The sequence below is a fragment of the Bos mutus genome, chromosome 2 (assembly GCF_027580195.1).
Source record: "Bos mutus isolate GX-2022 chromosome 2, NWIPB_WYAK_1.1, whole genome shotgun sequence".
Taxonomy (NCBI): domain Eukaryota; kingdom Metazoa; phylum Chordata; class Mammalia; order Artiodactyla; family Bovidae; genus Bos; species Bos mutus.
Genome location: NC_091618.1, coordinates 117,698,072 through 117,717,534, shown reverse-complemented (window position 1 = coordinate 117,717,534; position 19,463 = coordinate 117,698,072). Strand labels below are relative to the sequence as shown.

General features: G+C 42.2%; 1 protein-coding gene across 1 annotated transcript in view; it reads left to right on the top strand.

The window, feature by feature from the left end:
• TTN (titin) overlaps positions 1–19,463 on the top strand; it is a 276,220-nt gene that overhangs the window by 206,252 nt on the left and 50,505 nt on the right. The window contains 31 exon segments of the mRNA XM_070359061.1: positions 998–1,300; positions 1,795–2,097; positions 2,201–2,482; positions 2,587–2,886; positions 2,980–3,282; positions 3,378–3,686; positions 3,801–4,082; positions 4,204–4,503; positions 4,587–4,880; positions 4,988–7,954; positions 8,283–8,603; positions 8,700–8,984; positions 9,082–9,381; positions 9,692–9,994; positions 10,424–10,699; positions 10,803–11,102; positions 11,195–11,497; positions 11,658–11,957; positions 12,442–12,729; positions 13,091–13,387; positions 13,476–13,778; positions 13,875–14,180; positions 15,133–15,420; positions 15,515–15,805; positions 15,897–16,184; positions 16,538–17,125; positions 17,226–17,330; positions 17,758–17,955; positions 18,062–18,358; positions 18,461–19,048; positions 19,140–19,442. Of these exon segments, the coding sequence (XP_070215162.1) occupies positions 998–1,300; positions 1,795–2,097; positions 2,201–2,482; positions 2,587–2,886; positions 2,980–3,282; positions 3,378–3,686; positions 3,801–4,082; positions 4,204–4,503; positions 4,587–4,880; positions 4,988–7,954; positions 8,283–8,603; positions 8,700–8,984; positions 9,082–9,381; positions 9,692–9,994; positions 10,424–10,699; positions 10,803–11,102; positions 11,195–11,497; positions 11,658–11,957; positions 12,442–12,729; positions 13,091–13,387; positions 13,476–13,778; positions 13,875–14,180; positions 15,133–15,420; positions 15,515–15,805; positions 15,897–16,184; positions 16,538–17,125; positions 17,226–17,330; positions 17,758–17,955; positions 18,062–18,358; positions 18,461–19,048; positions 19,140–19,442 (12,171 nt within the window).

Here is a 19,463-nt window from a genome sequence, read left to right as displayed (position 1 = left end):
CTTTTTTGTATAGCATGCTACCATAAGCATTTACTGTATTATTATATAGTCTTTATAAAAGCAACTTTCCTGCAAATGTCCAAGAATGTTTAACAGTTTGCTAATAAGATTGACCATTTTTCACATCTAGGACCTGCTATTTATTATAATAATGCAAAAATCCCTTGGAAGCTGTCCACATGCTAATCAAAGAGAAGCATCATATTGGATTATCAATATTGCATTTCTAGTCCCTGAATATTGAGTTGAACTCTCTCTGACTGCTCTCTTCCAGTGATTTGCTCAGAAAGTGAAGCCTTCCCACTCAGATCTCTCTCTCAGCATGTCTCTAGGCTCAGCCATACTCCAAACACCCAGTTCTTATGTTAAAATAACCAGTTCTCTATTGAGCATAATTCATATTATGAAACTGGTTTATTAATGAAAATGGCATGAAGAAACAATCTCATTGAGCAATTCTTCTGTCCAATGGCTGTTACTTTACAAAGTGGTGTATTTCCAGGTTAAACTGCAACTGTCTCACTGGTCATTCTGAGATTTGGGGTCTTCTGTGCTACTCAGATTCACTGATCACCCTGAAAAAATTCTCTCCCCCTTTTCCTTCTGGAGAGTAAACTAAACACAAAAAATAGTCATGCCGCTCCTCACCCTTCTCGCATCTCCCTCTGTGCACTTTCCTCCCAACATCACCCTCTTATCTGACTCACAAATTACTAAAAAAATTGTATATATGTGTGTGTATATATGTAAAGCTGTTCCATAAGTCTCCGTTAAAGCAGGGGCAATCAGTAACTACTGCAAACTTACTTTATTTTAAAATATGGTTGGATATAGACATCAGGAAAGAAAGGAAAAAATAAAAACCTCAATAAACACAAAATCTTGCTTTTTTCGTAACAGTATTTTTGTCTCCCTTTTAAAAACAGAGGGTAACAAATGTTGAGCCCTGTAGTTCATTGAAGTCAAACAACTAGAAACCTTCCCCTCTTATTTCTAGATGTACCAGGTCCTGTTGGAATACCATTCCTGGCTCACAACCTGACCAATGACTCCTGCAAGCTGACGTGGTTCTCACCAGAAGATGATGGGGGCTCTCCCATCACCAATTATGTAATTGAAAAGCGGGAAGCTGACCACAGAGCATGGACCCCAGTGACATACACAGTTACCCGACATAATGCTACCGTCCAGGGTCTCATTCAAGGAAAAGCCTACTTTTTCCGAATTGCGGCTGAAAATAGTATTGGCATGGGCCCATTTGTTGAGACCACAGATGCACTTGTCATAAGAGATCCAATCAGTAAGTAAAGTTTAAAACAGTTTCATCCTTAATCACTTCTTCACTCATTTAATCAAAGACTGCAGTGACAAAAGAGGTGTATAAATAAATGCCAAACATTTCTTTCATTTGACAAATACTGAGTATCTGATGTTGGTTCTATTTGAATGTGACTGTGAAAGACATTATGGGAATACATATTCCTCAGATCCTTCCATATAATACTGCACTTTTAAAATTTTCACTTAATGGCATAAACATGAAGTAGTTTACTAACTCTAAAACTACCAGCTCTGGAGAACTTTCCTGAATTATCTGGTCTCAATTAACCTCGATTTTGTCATCTGGAAATCAGAGTGTATTGGATCCCTTTTAGTTACTCATTTTATGTTGAGATCTCTTTTGTCACTTACCAAACAAATAGTTTAATGTTTAAATGCAATCCTCAGAAAGTAATATTTACCACATTCTCCTACATTTTTAACATTTGTCTCACTGTCACTCCACACTTGTAGCTGTACCAGAGCGTCCTGAAGACCTGGAAGTCAAAGAAGTTACCAAAGAGTCTGTCACTTTGACTTGGAATCCCCCTAAGTATGATGGCGGATCTGACATTATCAACTATGTCCTAGAAAGCCGTCTCATTGGAACTGAGAAGTTCCACAAAGTTACAAGTGACAACTTGATGAGCAGGAAATACACCGTGAAAGGCTTAAAAGAAGGTGATACCTACGAGTACCGTGTCAGTGCTGTCAATATTGTTGGACAAGGCAAACCATCATTTTGCACCAAGCCAATCACTTGCAAGGATGAGCTGGGTATGTGTCAAATGCAGCTTACACTTTGAAAACTTGTACACACATACAGATTTACCGTAAGACCTCAGTCAGACTGATTTGCCTTTATCATTATACATTTCAGCTCCTCCAACGCTTGACCTCGACTTCAGAGATAAGCTCACAATTCGAGTTGGTGAAGCTTTTGCCCTCACTGGCCGTTACTCAGGCAAACCAAAGCCTAAAGTTTCTTGGTTCAAAGATGAAGCTGATGTGCTGGAGGATGACCGCACTCATATAAAGACCACCCCGACGACACTTGCTCTAGAGAAGCTCAAGGCCAAGCGTTCAGATTCTGGCAAATACTCTGTGGTTGTGGAGAACAGTACAGGCTCCAGGAAGGGTGTCTGTCAAGTTAATGTTGTTGGTAAGTATTATTTAGAAAGTATTAGAAACATTCTGTTCTTTCTGAAGCAGAAATGGAAATAACATTTTGTGCTGTGTTCTTTTTTTTTTTTTTCTTTTATTCAGACCGTCCTGGACCACCAGTAGGACCAGTTATTTTTGATGAGGTGACAAAAGATTACATGGTTATCTCTTGGAAGCCGCCTTTAGATGATGGAGGCAGTGAAATTACCAATTACATTATTGAGAAGAAGGAGGTGGGCAAAGACGTTTGGATGCCCGTGACATCTGCAAGTGCCAAAACAACATGCAAAGTTTCTAAACTGCTTGAAGGAAAAGATTATATTTTCCGGATACATGCTGAAAACCTGTATGGAATAAGTGATCCTCTGGTGTCTGACTCAATGAAAGCCAAAGATCGCTTCAGTATGCATCGTATTTCTTGTCAGTGATTTAATGTTTGCTGTTGTTAACAGGAAGAATTAAATGTCTAACACATTGTGCTAATGTTTGTTATAGGGGTTCCTGATGCACCTGACCAGCCAATCGTTACAGAAGTTACCAAAGACTCTGCATTAGTCTCCTGGAACCCGCCACATGATGGAGGAAAGCCCATCACAAACTACATCCTGGAAAAGAGAGAAACTATGTCTAAAATATGGGCTAGAGTTACCAAAGAGCCTATCCATCCATACACTAAATTTAGGGTTCCTGATCTTCTAGAGGGGTGTCACTATGAATTCCGGGTTTCTGCAGAAAATGAAATTGGTATTGGAGACCCAAGTCCACCATCCAAACCAGTCTTTGCTAAAGACCCAATTGGTATAGTACTAAAGCATTCTTTCAGCTTTCACTTTATCTGAGTTTGTTTCCAGCTGTATTCTAACTCTGTTTTGATTTTCTCTTTTATTCTGTAGCTAAACCAAGTCCACCTGTTAATCCTGAAGCAATAGATACAACATGTAATTCAGTCGATCTAACCTGGCAGCCACCACGTCGTGATGGTGGGAGCAAGATTCTGGGTTATATTGTTGAGTACCAGAAAGTTGGAGATGAAGAATGGAAAAGAGCCAATCACACTCCTGAGTCTTGTCCTGAAACTAACTATAAAGTCACCGGTCTTCGGGATGGTCAATCCTATAAGTTCAGAGTAATAGCAGTCAACGCAGCTGGCGAGTCAGATCCAGCTCATGTTCCTGAGCCAGTGCTAGTAAAAGACAGGCTCGGTGAGTACAGACATTCTCAGTTGCCTCTGCAAGGAAGACAGGTTTCATCGTCTATGCTTAACTGTAAAATACACAAACAAAGCAAATCTGAAAGTACCATTCTCTTTATTCTAGAACCCCCTGAGTTGATTCTTGATGCCAACATGGCAAGAGAACAACACATAAGGGTTGGTGATACTCTGAGGCTTAGTGCCATCATCAAAGGAGTGCCATTCCCAAAAGTAACCTGGAAAAAGGAAGACAGAGCGGCTCCAACTAAAGCAAGAATTGACGTTACTCCAGTTGGCAGCAAGCTTGAAATTCGTAATGCTGCCCATGAAGATGGTGGCATTTACTCCTTAACAGTGGAGAATCCAGCTGGTTCAAAAACTGTCTCAGTAAAAGTACTCGTATTAGGTAAGAATTTTAGTGCTTGTGATGGCCTTAATGCAATAACATATAAAAGTAACTCAATACATTTTGAGTTCTTAGCTGGATTAAATCACTTACAATAACTGCATTGTTTAACACTTTTCAGATAAGCCTGGGCCACCTAGAGATCTGGAAGTCAGTGAGATAAGGAAAGATTCTTGTTACCTTACTTGGAAGGAACCCCTGGATGATGGTGGTTCTGTTATTACAAATTATGTGGTTGAGAGGAAAGATGTTGCCAGTACTGAGTGGTCACCTCTTTCAACTACATCAAAGAAAAAGAGTCACTTGGCTAAACATCTTAATGAAGGCAAGCAGTATGTCTTCCGCGTTGCTGCTGAGAACCAGTATGGACGTGGCCCCTTTGTGGAAACACCTAAACCCATCAAAGCTGTGGATCCCCTACGTAAGTTGCTCTCTTTGGATACAAAAGTACTGTTTGACTGTCTTTGAGAATATTGTTTATTCATCATAACTTCTTCTGAAAAGATCCCCCAGGGCCACCCAAGAACCTACACCATGTGGATGTTGACAAGACTGAAGTCTCCCTTGTTTGGAATAAGCCAGACCGCGATGGTGGCTCTCCAATCACAGGATACTTGGTAGAATATCAGGAAGAGGGCACCCAAGACTGGATTAAGTTCAAGACCGTGACAAACTTAGCGTGTGTTGTTACTGGACTGCAACAAGGAAACACCTATAGATTCCGGGTAAAAGCTGAAAACATTGTGGGTCTTGGTCTCCCTGACACAACTATCCCAATAGAATGTCAAGAAAAACTAGGTAAATTTTAGATTGGCACTATTTTCCTTCTTTTTAAAATTATTCATGTTGTGATATTATCCATACTGTCAAAAGCAAAATCTAATTTCCTCATGTTTACTTTCCAGTGCCTCCATCTGTGGAGCTGGATGTGAAATTAATTGAAGGCCTTGTGGTAAAAGCCGGAACTACAGTCAGATTCCCTGCCATCATCAGAGGTGTGCCCATTCCTACTGCAAAGTGGACAACCGATGGGAATGAGATTAAAACAGATGAACACTATACAGTTGAAACTGACAACTTCTCATCAGTACTCACCATTAAGAACTGCTTAAGGAAAGACACTGGGGAATACCAGATCACAGTGTCCAATGCAGCCGGCACCAAAACAGTAGCCGTACATCTTACTGTCCTGGATGTTCCTGGCCCACCAACAGGCCCTATTAATATACTGGAAGTTACCCCTGAATATATGACTATATCATGGCTACCACCTAAGGATGATGGAGGAAGCCCTGTGATAAATTACATTGTTGAGAAAAAAGACACAAAGAAAGATACATGGGGTGTGGTCTCTTCAGGTAGCAGCAAGACAAAGTTGAAAGTCCCACACCTGCAAAAGGGATATGAATATGTCTTCCGAGTGAAAGCAGAGAATAAGATTGGTATTGGCCCTCCTCTTGACTCTGTACCGACTGTTGCTAAACATAAATTTAGTCCTCCATCTCCTCCTGGTAAACCAGTGGTTACTGACATTACTGAAAACGCTGCAACAGTGGCATGGACCCTGCCAAAATCTGATGGTGGGAGTCCAATAACTGGTTACTATCTGGAGCGTCGAGAAGTAACAGGCAAATGGGTACGAGTCAACAAAACTCCTTTAGCGGACCTGAAGTTCAGAGTAACTGGACTCTATGAGGGAAATACATATGAGTTTAGAGTGTTTGCCGAGAATCTTGCAGGACTAAGCGGTCCATCCCCAAGTTCTGATCCAATAAAAGCTTGCCGGCCCATCAAACCACCTGGACCACCTATTAATCCTAAGCTGAAAGACAAGACCAGAGAATCAGCTGATCTGGTATGGACAAAGCCTCTCAGCGATGGTGGTAGCCCCATTCTGGGCTATGTTGTAGAATGTCAGAAAGCTGGGACAACACAGTGGGACAGGATTAACAAAGATGAACTCATTAGGCAGTGTGCCTTTAGGGTACCTGGACTCATAGAAGGAAATGAGTACAGATTCCGTATAAAGGCAGCTAACATTGTGGGAGAGGGAGAGCCACGCGAACTAGCAGAATCTGTAATTGCAAAGGACATCCTTCATCCTCCAGAAGTAGAACTTGATGTAACCTGCCGTGATGTCATCACCGTCAGAGTGGGCCAGACTATCCGCATTCTTGCTCGGGTCAAAGGCAGACCTGAACCAGACATAACTTGGTCCAAGGAAGGCAAAGCATTGGTCCGAGATAAGCGGGTTAACATCATTCACGAACTACCTCGTGTTGAGTTGCAAATTAAAGAAGCTGTTAGAGCTGATCATGGCAAGTACATCATCTCAGCCAAGAACAGCAGTGGACATGCCCAAGGTTTTGCTATCGTTAATGTCCTTGACAGACCTGGGCCTTGCCAGAACTTAAAGGTCACCAATGTAACCAAAGAGAACTGTACAATTTCTTGGGAAAACCCACTAGACAATGGTGGCTCAGAAATAACAAACTTTATAGTGGAATATCGCAAACCAAATCAGAAAGGCTGGTCAATTGTCGCCTCAGATGTCACTAAGCGATTAATCAAGGCCAACCTCTTAGCCAACAACGAATACTATTTCCGAGTTTGTGCAGAGAATAAAGTAGGTGTTGGGCCAACCATTGAAACCAAAACTCCAATTCTGGCTATTAACCCTATTGATAGACCAGGGGAGCCTGAAAACCTTCATATTGCAGATAAAGGAAAGACATTTGTCTATCTAAAATGGAGGCGGCCTGATTATGATGGTGGTAGCCCAAATCTATCATATCATGTTGAAAGGAGGCTGAAGGGCGCTGCTGATTGGGAAAGAGTGCATAAAGGAAGCATTAAAGAAACCCACTACATGGTTGACAAATGTGTGGAAAACCAGATTTATGAGTTCAGAGTGCAAACAAAGAATGAAGGTGGGGAAAGTGACTGGGTAAAGACAGAGGAAGTTGTTGTGAAGGAAGACTTACAGAAACCAGTACTCGACCTGAAGTTAAGTGGTGTGCTCACTGTCAAAGCAGGAGACACCATTCGACTTGAGGCAGGTGTTAGAGGCAAACCGTTTCCAGAAGTTTCCTGGACCAAGGACAAAGATGCTACAGACTTAACAAGATCACCAAGGGTCAAGATTGACACCAGTGGTGATTCGTCTAAATTCTCTCTCACTAAAGCAAAGCGAAGTGATGGTGGTAAATACGTAGTTACAGCAACTAACACAGCTGGCAGTTTTGTGGCCTTTGCCACCGTGAATGTTTTAGATAAGCCTGGTCCTGTAAGGAATCTGAAAATTACTGATGTGTGTAGTGACAGGTGTTCTCTTCGCTGGGATCCACCGGAGGATGATGGTGGCTGTGAGATCCAAAATTATATTTTAGAAAAATGTGAGAGCAAGAGAATGGTTTGGTCCACCTTTTCCTCTACTATCTTGACACCTGGTACTACAGTAACACGTCTCATAGAAGGAAATGAATATATCTTCAGAGTCCGTGCAGAAAATAAAATAGGCACAGGGCCTCCAACAGAAACTAAGCCAGTCATTGCAAAAACCAAATATGATAAACCTGGTCGCCCTGATCCTCCAGAAGTCACTAAAGTAAGCAAAGAGGAGATGACCGTGGTTTGGGCGCCACCTGAATATGATGGTGGAAAGTCCATCACAGGATACTATTTGGAGAAAAAGGAAAAACATTCAACGCGATGGGTCCCTGTCAACAAGAGTGCAATTCCCGAGAGACGTCTAAAAGTACAGAATCTCCTTCCAGGACATGAGTATCAGTTCCGTGTCAAGGCAGAAAATGAAGTTGGAATTGGAGAACCAAGTTTGCCATCAAGACCAGTGGTGGCAAAAGACCCCATAGGTATGATGTTCTTGTTTTTCTCTGGTATTATATCAACTCTTAATCTCAAACGCAGAGGTATTAGACAAGTAAGTTTAAATCCACAACATCAAAACTTTATCATAGCCAGTATTTTTCCAAATAGATCTTTTACCAAATCACCTAAAATGTACGAACAACGGTAGATTCTAAATTTACAAAGGAACATAAGGAGGACTTAGTTAGCAATTGAGAAATTGAATGTACTATCTGTGGTTAATTAAGAATAGACTGTATAAAATTATACATTAACATATCACTAATCGTGGTTAACCATGTGTAAATTTATTCTTACATAATTTACTTTCAGAACCACCTGGTCCACCAACCAATCTCAAAGTGGTTGATACAACCAAAAGTTCCATAACTCTCGGGTGGGGAAAACCAGTGTATGATGGTGGTGCACCGATCATTGGCTATGTTGTGGAAATGAGACCTAAAAAAGCAGACATGTCACCGGATGAAGGCTGGAAAAGGTGCAATGCTGCAGCGCAACTTGTCCGCATGGAATTCACTGTGACCAGCTTGGATGAAAACCAGGAATATGAGTTCAGGGTTTGTGCCCAAAACCAAGTTGGCATCGGGCGCCCTGCAGAACTAAAGGATGCTATTAAACCTAAAGAAATCCTAGGTGAGGCCCTAGGTTATCACTTGGTTCACTGTTTTCACTTCTCACGTGACTTCCCCACATTCTGAAGTCAACTAATGGCCTTCGTGTCATTTGTAGAACCTCCAGAGATTGACTTGGATGCCAGCATGAGAAAACTGGTCACCGTGAGGGCAGGATGCCCCATCCGACTATTTGCCATCGTGAGAGGGCGACCAGCCCCTAAGGTCACCTGGAGAAAAGTGGGTATTGATAACGTGGTCAGAAAGGGACAGGTCGATTTGGTTGACACCATGGCCTTCCTTGTCATCCCCAATTCTACACGTGACGACTCAGGAAAATACTCCTTGACGCTTGTGAACCCAGCGGGAGAAAAGGCCGTGTTTGTGAATGTCAGAGTATTAGGTGGGTGGTGAACAACTGTCTTCCTCCCCTTCAGAAACTCCTTAGTTAATCAGGAGGCTGAGGGAACTCATATGTCTAATCTTGTGGTTCTTTACAGATACCCCTGGGCCCGTGTCTGATTTAAAAGTCTCGGATGTCACTAAAACATCGTGCCACATTTCCTGGGCCCCTCCCGAGAATGATGGCGGGAGCCAGGTGACACATTATATCGTGGAGAAACGTGAGGCCGAGAGAAAGACATGGGCGACAGTCACCCCAGAAGTGAAGAAAACGAGCTTCCACGTCACCAATCTTGTCCCTGGGACAGAGTATTTCTTCAGAGTGACTGCTGTCAACGAGTATGGCCCCGGTGTCCCAACAGATGTCCCCAAACCAGTGCTTGCGACAGACCCTCTAAGTAAGTCACATCCTTTCTCCCCTCTTAACCCCAGTCCCCGATTTCAATCAAGTCAAGACACAAACACTTACCAAATACCAAAACCCTAAAGGGCTTTAACTCGTAGAAACCTACACAGCACAAAAAAATATCTCACTCACTCACTGAAGACTTCTGATCTGCCTCCTCGAGTACTTTTTACTTTCAACAGCCCGAACCACCTTTCCCACATAACTTTGAAGCAGGTGGCATATGAAAACATTGATGTATATTACAAAGGGATGGATTTGGCGACCTGGACAGTTTTTTCTTAATCATGTTTTTCTTCCAGGTGAGCCGGATCCCCCCAGGAAACTCGAGGTTACTGAAATGACAAAGAACAGCGCTGTATTAGCCTGGTTACCACCCCTGCGTGACGGAGGCGCTAAAATCGACGGCTACATCGTTAGTTACAGGGAAGAGGAGCAGCCTGCAGATCGCTGGACAGAGTACTCAGTGGTGAAAGACCTCAGCCTGGTAGTCACTGGCCTCAAGGAAGGGAAGAAATACAAATTTAGAGTAGCGGCCAGAAATGCCGTGGGAGTCAGTTTGCCGAGAGAAGCTGAAGGCGTGTACGAAGCCAAAGAACAGCTATGTACGTGGACACTGAGTCATTTTTATCATGTGATAAAAGTTTACAAGAATTTTCTTTTGACATGGAGACATTTATCCCTGAAGAATCTAATTCCATAAATACCTGAAATATAGGAGAGAATAGTGGTTTTAAAACATTTGCACCCACAGCACATGGTAAAACAACTTAAATCATGACACAGCACACACAGACATGTATATAACCTTAAAAAGAAGTTTCTTAGAGCAACACCCATCCTTATTATGTATGCTGGACTCTGGTATTTTCAATTCAATCTCATTCTTTTTAAAAAGTATTAGCAGTGATGCAAACATCACCTGGAACCTGCTAATGGGTTATTATTCACCACTTGAAAAACACTAGTATAGTTCCTCATTAGAGGAAATTTAACCTCCCCACAAAATTAATGTATCTTCATCTTACTTTCAGTGCCACCCAAGATCCTCATGCCAGAGCAGATTACTATCAAAGCTGGGAAGAAACTCCGAATCGAAGCCCATGTGTATGGAAAGCCTAATCCGGTCTGTAAATGGAAAAAAGGAGAAGATGACGTTGTCACGTCCAGCCACCTGGCTGTGCATAAAGCAGAGAATTCTTCAGTTCTGATCATAAAAGATGTTACTAGGAAAGACAGCGGTTACTATAGCCTCACTGCAGAGAACAGTTCTGGGACAGACACTCAGAAAATCAAAGTCATCGTCATGGGTAGGTTCAGCATTAGACAAACAGCCATCCACATGTGAAGATCAGAAGCATTTTTTCCAGTCCCATTCCTGTCCTTACCTTTCTCTCCTCTCGGTTCACGCAGACGCTCCTGGACCCCCGCAGCCTCCGTTTGACATTTCTGACATAGACGCCGATGCCTGCTCCCTGTCCTGGCACATTCCTCTGGAGGACGGAGGCAGTAACATCACCAATTACATCGTGGAGAAGTGTGACGTGAGCCGAGGTGACTGGGTGACAGCTCTAGCTTCAGTGACAAAAACTTCCTGCAGGGTTGGAAAACTGATCCCAGGCCAAGAGTACATCTTCCGGGTCCGTGCAGAGAATCGATTTGGCATTTCAGAGCCTCTTACATCTCCGAAGATGGTGGCTAAGTTCCCATTTGGTATGTTCCTTTTAGGACGAAAAACTGAACTGTTTTCTTTCTCATCTGTTACTTAGGCTAGAAACTGACATCTCCCTGGTTTTCATCTCCAGGTGTTCCAAGTGAACCCAAGAACGCACGCGTCACTAAAGTCAACAAAGACTGCATCTTTGTGGCATGGGACAGACCCGACAGCGATGGAGGCAGCCCCATTACTGGCTACCTGATTGAACGCAAAGAAAGAAACAGTTTGCTCTGGGTGAAAGCCAATGACACCCCTGTCCGGTCAACTGAATATCCCTGTGCTGGCCTGGTAGAAGGCCTTGAGTATTCATTCAGAATCTATGCCCTAAACAAAGCTGGATCCAGCCCACCCAGCAAACCAACTGAATATGTGACTGCAAGAACTCCAGTTGGTGAGTAATTTTTTTTTTTTTAAGTATTATGAGGACACATTTAAATCTTAGCATCTCTAAATGTTACTATTTCCATTCAGGAATATGTTCTGGGTGATACAGTGAAATAGAACATTTCTGCTGTTAAGACAAATGCTGAGAATATCTCTTTTGGTTCTAGATCCTCCTGGCAAGCCTGAAGTCATTGATGTTTCCAAGAGTACTGTATCTCTTGTCTGGGCTCGTCCTAAGCATGATGGGGGCAGCAAAATTATTGGCTATTTCGTAGAAGCTTGCAAACTTCCTGGTGATCAGTGGATACGGTGTAATACTTCACCTCACCAGATTCCCCAGGAAGAGTTCACAGTGACTGGCTTAGAAGAGAATGCTCAGTATCAATTCAGAGCAATTGCCAAGACCGCAGTAAATATTAGCCAACCTTCTGAACCTTCCGATCCAGTGACTATCATGGCAGAAAGTGGTAAGATTCTGTTGGACATTCTAGGCAAAGGAAGACATCACTCATAATATATGTTTCCCCTAATAAAAAACTAAATCTACATCTATGAAAATAAGGACAAATAAAATGATAGGTACTTTGTATACAGACATTAAAAATTATGATTATAGAGAATAACATGTTAAACTAAAAAGATAGCGAACTGTGAAGACCATATACTTTTAACCATACACATGCACAGAAAGATGCCCCCCAAAAATGCACCAAAATGATAAGAGTGAAGCTTTCAGGATGCTGGGATGATGAGTAATATCTTTACTTTTTTCTTTATACTGTCAGCATTATCAAATTTTGGCATTAAACTTGCATTTCTTTTATAATGAATAGTTACTTTAAGAAAATCCCATCTTGAAAAAGATAGCCTATTTATTTCTCACTTTTACAAATAAGCATTATATAATATAGCTTTGCATATATTAAATCCCTTTATCTTACTTCTTTCCAGTACCTCCCAGGATAGAGCTGAGCGTGGCTATGAAATCTTTGCTTACCGTGAAAGCTGGAACCAACGTTTGCCTGGATGCTACTGTTTTTGGCAAACCGAAGCCCACAGTCTCTTGGAAGAAGGATGGCACACTGCTGAAACCATCGGAAGGGATCAAGATGGCCATGAAGCGGAACCTGTGCACCCTGGAGCTGTTCAGCGTGACCCGGAAAGACTCAGGGGACTACACCATCACTGCTGAAAACCCAAGTGGCTCCAAATCAGCCACTATCAAGCTCAAAGTGTTAGGTAACTAAAGCATTTCACTAGACTCTCAGGGTTCACATTGGTTAATGTGATGTCATAGAATTTACAAAATAACATGTGAGAAAAGATACCTAACTTGATGTTTCTTTTGTCATCATGGAATTATTCTCAACACAGAACAGTAGTGTTTTACAGCTGAAAAGACCATTAGAGATCACATATTCCAGATATATAAATTTAGATATGAGGAAATTAAAATCTGGAGAAAAGTAACTTCCAAGGTCATACAGGAAGTTAATGATAGTATAAAGACAGCAGCCCAGGTCTCCAGTCCTCCACTCTGTTCATCCCCTATTTCATATGTTTGGGTGAAAGACTTAACTTTTCTTTCGTATCCTTTCAGATAAACCAGGTCCTCCAGCATCCGTTAAAATCAACAAAATGTATTCGGATCGTGCAATGCTTTCTTGGGAACCTCCTCTTGAAGATGGAGGCTCAGAAATCACCAACTACATTGTTGACAAACGTGAAACGAGCAGACCCAACTGGGCGCAAGTCTCTGCTACCGTGCCCATCACCAGCTGCAGTGTGGAGAAGCTGATAGAGGGCCACGAGTATCAGTTCCGAATTTGTGCTGAAAATAAATACGGAGTGGGTGACCCGATCTTAACTGAGCCAGCAATTGCCAAAAACCCATACGGTAAGAACGTTTTCCTGCAGTTTTTCATTCTGCTTTTTAAATATTACCTTTTAGACCAGGACATAAACCTGCCGGTTAATCTCTGCAGACCCTCCCGGACGCTGTGACCCCCCTGTTATTAGCAACGTAACCAAAGACCACATGACAGTCAGCTGGAAGCCTCCAGCAGATGATGGTGGCTCCCCCATCACCGGCTATTTGGTTGAAAAGCGGGAAACCCATGCAGTTAATTGGACTAAAGTCAACAGAAAACCTGTGATAGAAAGAACAATAAAAGCAACAGGTCTCCAAGAAGGCACAGAATATGAGTTCCGAGTTATAGCCATCAACAAGGCTGGACCAGGCAAACCCAGTGATGCCTCCAAAGCTGTTTATGCCCAAGATCCTCTGTGTAAGTTTTCATGGAAGAGTCCCACAGATGTGTGATAATCAGCATTCAACAACTGGGAATGAGGTCTTCATGAAATTTTTCTATTATTATCCTCAGATCCTCCTGGACCACCAGCTTTCCCCAAAGTATATGACACAACCCGGAGCTCTGTGAGTCTAACGTGGGGCAAGCCAGCCTATGACGGTGGCAGTCCTATCATTGGTTACCTTGTTGAAGTAAAACGAGCTGATTCAGATAACTGGGTGAGGTGCAATTTACCACAGAAGCTCCAGAAAACCCGCTTTGAGGTTACTGGCCTAATGGAAAACACAGAATACCAGTTCCGCGTGTATGCCGTTAATAAGATTGGATACAGTGACCCCAGTGATGTGCCAGACAAACACTGTCCCAAGGACATTTTAAGTAAGTATTACCAGGAGAAATATACAGAACTCTTTTCATCAGTCGTACTGTAAGGAGGAATATATAGAACTCCTCTATGTAGATTAATTTATTTACAAGTTTTAGGGTTGGTAACTCTAGAAGTATGTTGTAGGAGGGCTGGGTTGGTACTTTATGGTACTGTATAACAAGCCAATGGAAGGCAAGGTGATTTGTGGTTTTGAAATGCTTTTCTTACTTACCTGAGAATTTCCTGTCTTCAAAAGATTATGGAATATAGAGATTTTATTGAGAATAAAAAGTTTTTTTTTTTTTTTTTTTTAACTAAGTAGTGAGCTATTTTGGAGAAGGAAATGGCAACCCACTCCAGTATTCTTGCCTAGAAAATCCTGTGGACAGAGGAGCCTGGTGGGCTGCTGTCCATGGGGTTGCACAGAGTCTGACACAACTGAAGTGACTTAGCAGCAGCAGCAGTGAGCTATTTATCATTCTTAGGTTTTTATTTTCTCTTCCAATCCACCCCTCTCCATTTTAATTTCTTTTCCCACCATTTCTTCTATTCACTTATTCTCCCTAATCAATGCTCCTATTACTTTGAATTACACTCCACCCACTGTGTACTTTTCTTCCTACAATGAAACAAAGAAAGCCAGAGTGTACAGCAGAGTGCTTTCACTGGAAGAAAGCCCCAAATCAGTCATCTACTTGTAATATACAGAGAGTTTAAGAGTATGTAAGGTTCATGAGATAAGGAGATGCAGATCCTCCAGGGAAAACGTGGGCTGGCCCATAGGATACTAGAAAATAGAAAGGTCAATAATTGCTACAGAGTCTTAAGATAGTTGGCAAAAGTTCTGAGGATTATGTTAAGGATTTTTTTAAGAACTAGAAATCAGAAACATATTTTAGGAGTTATCAGGCCAGTCCTTGGAAATACACATTACTCTAACTTTCTTCACTCCAACTTAAACAGTTCCACCTGAGGGAGAACTTGATGCTGATTTGAGGAAGACACTCATATTGCGTGCTGGAGTTACCATGAGACTGTATGTGCCAGTAAAAGGACGTCCACCTCCCAAGATAACTTGGTCTAAACCAAATGTCAATCTAAGAGAAAGGGTTGGACTGGACATAAAGTCCACTGACTTTGACACCTTCTTGCGCTGTGAAAAGGTGAACAAATATGATGCAGGAAAATACATCTTGACTCTGGAGAACAGCTGTGGTAAAAAGGAATATACCATTGTAGTGAAAGTGCTTGGTAAGTCTACATGGAAAAACAATCTATATATGTTTAAAATGCAGCCAATGTGTTTTTCAGGTATTCATTTCTTATTTACCCACTATTTATTCAGATACTCCCGGGCCACCCGTCAACGTGACTGTCAAAGAAATATCCAAAGATTCTGCTTATATTACTTGGGATCCTCCCATTATTGACGGTGGAAGCCCCATCATAAACTATGTGGTAGAAAAGCGTGATGCAGAGAGGAAGTCCTGGTCTACTGTGACAACAGAGTGCTCAAAAACAAGCTTCAGAGTATCTAACCTGGAAGAGGGAAAATCCTACTTCTTCAGGGTGTTTGCTGAAAACGAGTATGGCATTGGTGATCCTGGTGAGACACGCGATGCTGTCAAAGCTTCTGGTAAGCAAATGAAGCTACCACCCCATCATTCTGAGTCACACCTTACCTTGGTTTTCTGGGGCTTGGACTCATCATTTCTCCTTTGCTTTAGAAACCCCTGGACCAGTGGTGGACCTGAAGGTGACCTCTGTCACCAAGTCATCTTGTAGCATAGGCTGGAAGAAGCCTCGCAGCGATGGCGGAAGTCGAATTATTGGATATGTCGTTGATTTCCTGACTGAAGAAAATAAGTGGCAACGCGTCATGAAATCATTAAGCTTACAGTACACCACAAAAGACTTGACTGAAGGGAAGGAATATACCTTCCGAGTGAGCGCTGAGAATGAAAATGGAGAAGGCACCCCAAGTGAAATCACTGCTGTGGCAAAGGATGATGTCGGTAAGCCCTTAGCTATCATCTCCATTTTCCCTTTGTCATCAAAAGTGCACTCTTGGGACTTCCCTGGCAGTCCAGTGATTAAGACTTTGCCTTCCACTACATGGGGTTCTCAAATTCAATCCCTGGTCGGGGAGTTAAGATCCTACATGCCTCATGGCCAAAAAACCAAAGCATAAAACAGAAATAACCTTGTAACAAATTCAATAGAGACTTTTAAAATGCTCCATATAAAAAACTAAAAGTGCTCTTGAGCCCTATTCCTGGGCTTACATAAAAATCCTCTAAAAACTATAATGATCTGAAAAAATTAACTGCCTGGCATTAAAAAATGTCTTATCTCTGCTGTTTTACAGTGGCTCCCGACCTTGACTTAAAGGACCTACCTGATTTGTGCTACTTGGCCAAAGAAAACAGCAACTTCCGTCTTAAGATCCCCATAAAAGGCAAGCCAGTTCCATCCGTGTCCTGGAAGAAAGGGGAAGACCCTCTAGCAACAGACACAAGAGTCAGTGTCGAGTCGTCTGCAGTTAACACCACTCTTGTCGTATATGATTGCCGAAAATCTGATGCTGGAAAATACACAATCACACTGAAGAATGTGGCTGGCACCAAGGAAGGGACTCTCACCATAAAAGTTGTCGGCAAGCCTGGCATCCCCACTGGACCGATCAAATTTGAAGAAGTCACAGCAGAAGCCGTAACCTTAAAGTGGGGTCCTCCAAAGGACGATGGAGGTTCTGAGATCACCAACTACATCCTGGAGAAGAGAGATTCTGTAAACAACAAGTGGGTGACTTGTGCCTCGGCTGTGCAGAAAACCACTTTCAGGGTCATGAGACTCCACGAGGGGATGGAATACACCTTCCGGGTCAGTGCCGAAAATAAATACGGTGTAGGAGAGGGTCTGAAATCAGAGCCAATTGTTGCCAGACACCCATTTGGTAAGTGTCTCAAGGTCAGAAAACATAAAGCAGAACATGGTTCTGGTTCATTTCAAATACATTCCTGATTATAAATCTTGAATTATCTGCTTTTTCCTAGATGTGCCTGATGCTCCCCCACCTCCCAATATCGTGGATGTCAGACATGACTCCGTATCTCTAACATGGACCGACCCCAGGAAAACTGGAGGCTCTCCGATTACAGGTATTTTCTTGGCTCTTATCCTAGAGCATTTACATTAATCTTCCTCCCCGAAAACAAGCTGAATCTGTGCTACTTACTTATAGTACTATCTGCACATCCAAAAGTATATGTTCCTTTTTTCAGTTCATCATGCATTCAGAACATTAAGAATTAAGCTAATTCATTAAGCTAACTTCATTTGAATGAAAAACTCCTAATGTAATAGTTAATAAAGGCTTTCTAAATGATAGTATCTATTTTTATAAGTTAAAATGTTTCAACAGAAGGTGCCATAAATAAGTCTATTCCAGGAGATAAAAATATCCCTAAGGCTAGGTAATAAAACTGTAGATACAGGAATGATTATTTGTTCTGTGTGTGTGTATTTAAAAATCAGGCTACATTTGTGCTTTCTATGTGAACTGACACATCACTGGGTCTTTTATAGGGTATCACATCGAGTTCAAGGAAAGAAACAGCCTTTTGTGGAAGAGAGCTAATAAGACTCCTATTAGGATGAAAGACTTCAAAGTGACAGGACTAACTGAAGGTCTGGAATATGAATTCCGAGTTATGGCAATCAATTTAGCAGGAGTAGGCAAACCAAGCCTGCCATCAGAGCCAGTTGTGGCCCTTGATCCAATTGGTAAGTCATTATACAGAGACTTTGTATAATGTCTCTTTGTATTTCCTCATGAAGAAAACATTGGTGTGTGGCTGACTGGGTTGGTTGGTTTGTTGCTTTATTTTAGATCCTCCTGGCAAACCTGAGGTTATCAGTGTAACAAGGAATTCAGTGACTCTCGTCTGGACTGAACCTAAATACGATGGTGGCCATAAGTTGACTGGGTATATAGTAGAGAAGCGAGAGCTTCCCTCTAAATCCTGGACGAAAGCCAACCATGTTAACGTCCCAGATTGTGCCTTTACTGTTACCGACCTTGTCGAGGGTGGAAAATATGAATTCCGAGTTAGAGCAAAGAATACAGCAGGTGCTATCAGTGCTCCATCAGAAAGTACAGGAACCATTATCTGCAAAGATGAATATGGTAGGTCTGTTTTTTTTTATGCACATTAAAAAAAAAAACAGTAAATTAAGCCACCTTCCTTTTCTGATTACAATGTTTGTTTTTCTTTTTTTTCCTTTGCAGAGGCACCAGCCATTGTTCTTGATCCCACAATAAAAGATGGCCTGACAGTTAAAGCAGGAGACACCATCGTTCTGAGTGCCATTAGCATTCTTGGCAAGCCTCTTCCAAAGTCAAGTTGGTCCAAGGCAGGAAAAGACATACGACCATCAGATATCGTTCAGATAACTTCAACCCCAACATCTTCCATGATTGCTGTCAAGTATGCCACTAGAAAAGATGCTGGTGAATACACCATCACTGCGACTAATCCTTTTGGCACAAAGAGTGAACATGTGAAGGTGACGGTACTTGATGTACCTGGTCCCCCAGGTCCCATCGAAATCAGTAATGTTTCTGCTGAAAAAGCAACACTTACATGGACACCTCCCTTGGAAGACGGTGGCTCACCAATTAAGTCCTATGTCCTGGAAAAGAGAGAAACTAGCCGACTTCTGTGGACAGTGGTTGCCGAAGATATTCAGTCTTGCAGGCATGTGGCAACCAAACTTATCCAAGGAAACGAGTATGTCTTCCGGGTCTCAGCTGTAAACCAGTACGGCAAAGGAGAACCCGTACAGTCTGAACCTGTCAAAATGGTAGACAGATTTGGTAAGTACAGCATAGAAGGGAACTGATTCATAAACCTTTGCAGCAGAGCTTAGGAAATCATAGATTTCTCACAAATTTGCTTCCTTTTCAGGTCCACCTGGCCCCCCTGGAAAGCCAGAGGTTTCCAATGTCACTAAAAACACTGCCACTGTCAGTTGGAAAAGACCAGTGGATGATGGTGGCAGCGAGATCACAGGGTATCATGTAGAAAGGAGAGAGAAGAAAAGCTTGCGATGGGTGAGAGCAACAAAGACTCCGGTTTCTGATCTCAGATGCAAAGTGACAGGACTGCAAGAAGGAAACACCTACGAGTTCCGCGTCAGTGCAGAGAACAAAGCAGGAATTGGCCCACCTAGTGATGCTTCAAATCCTGTTCTAATGAAAGACGTTGCCTGTGAGTATTTATCTTTTTCAA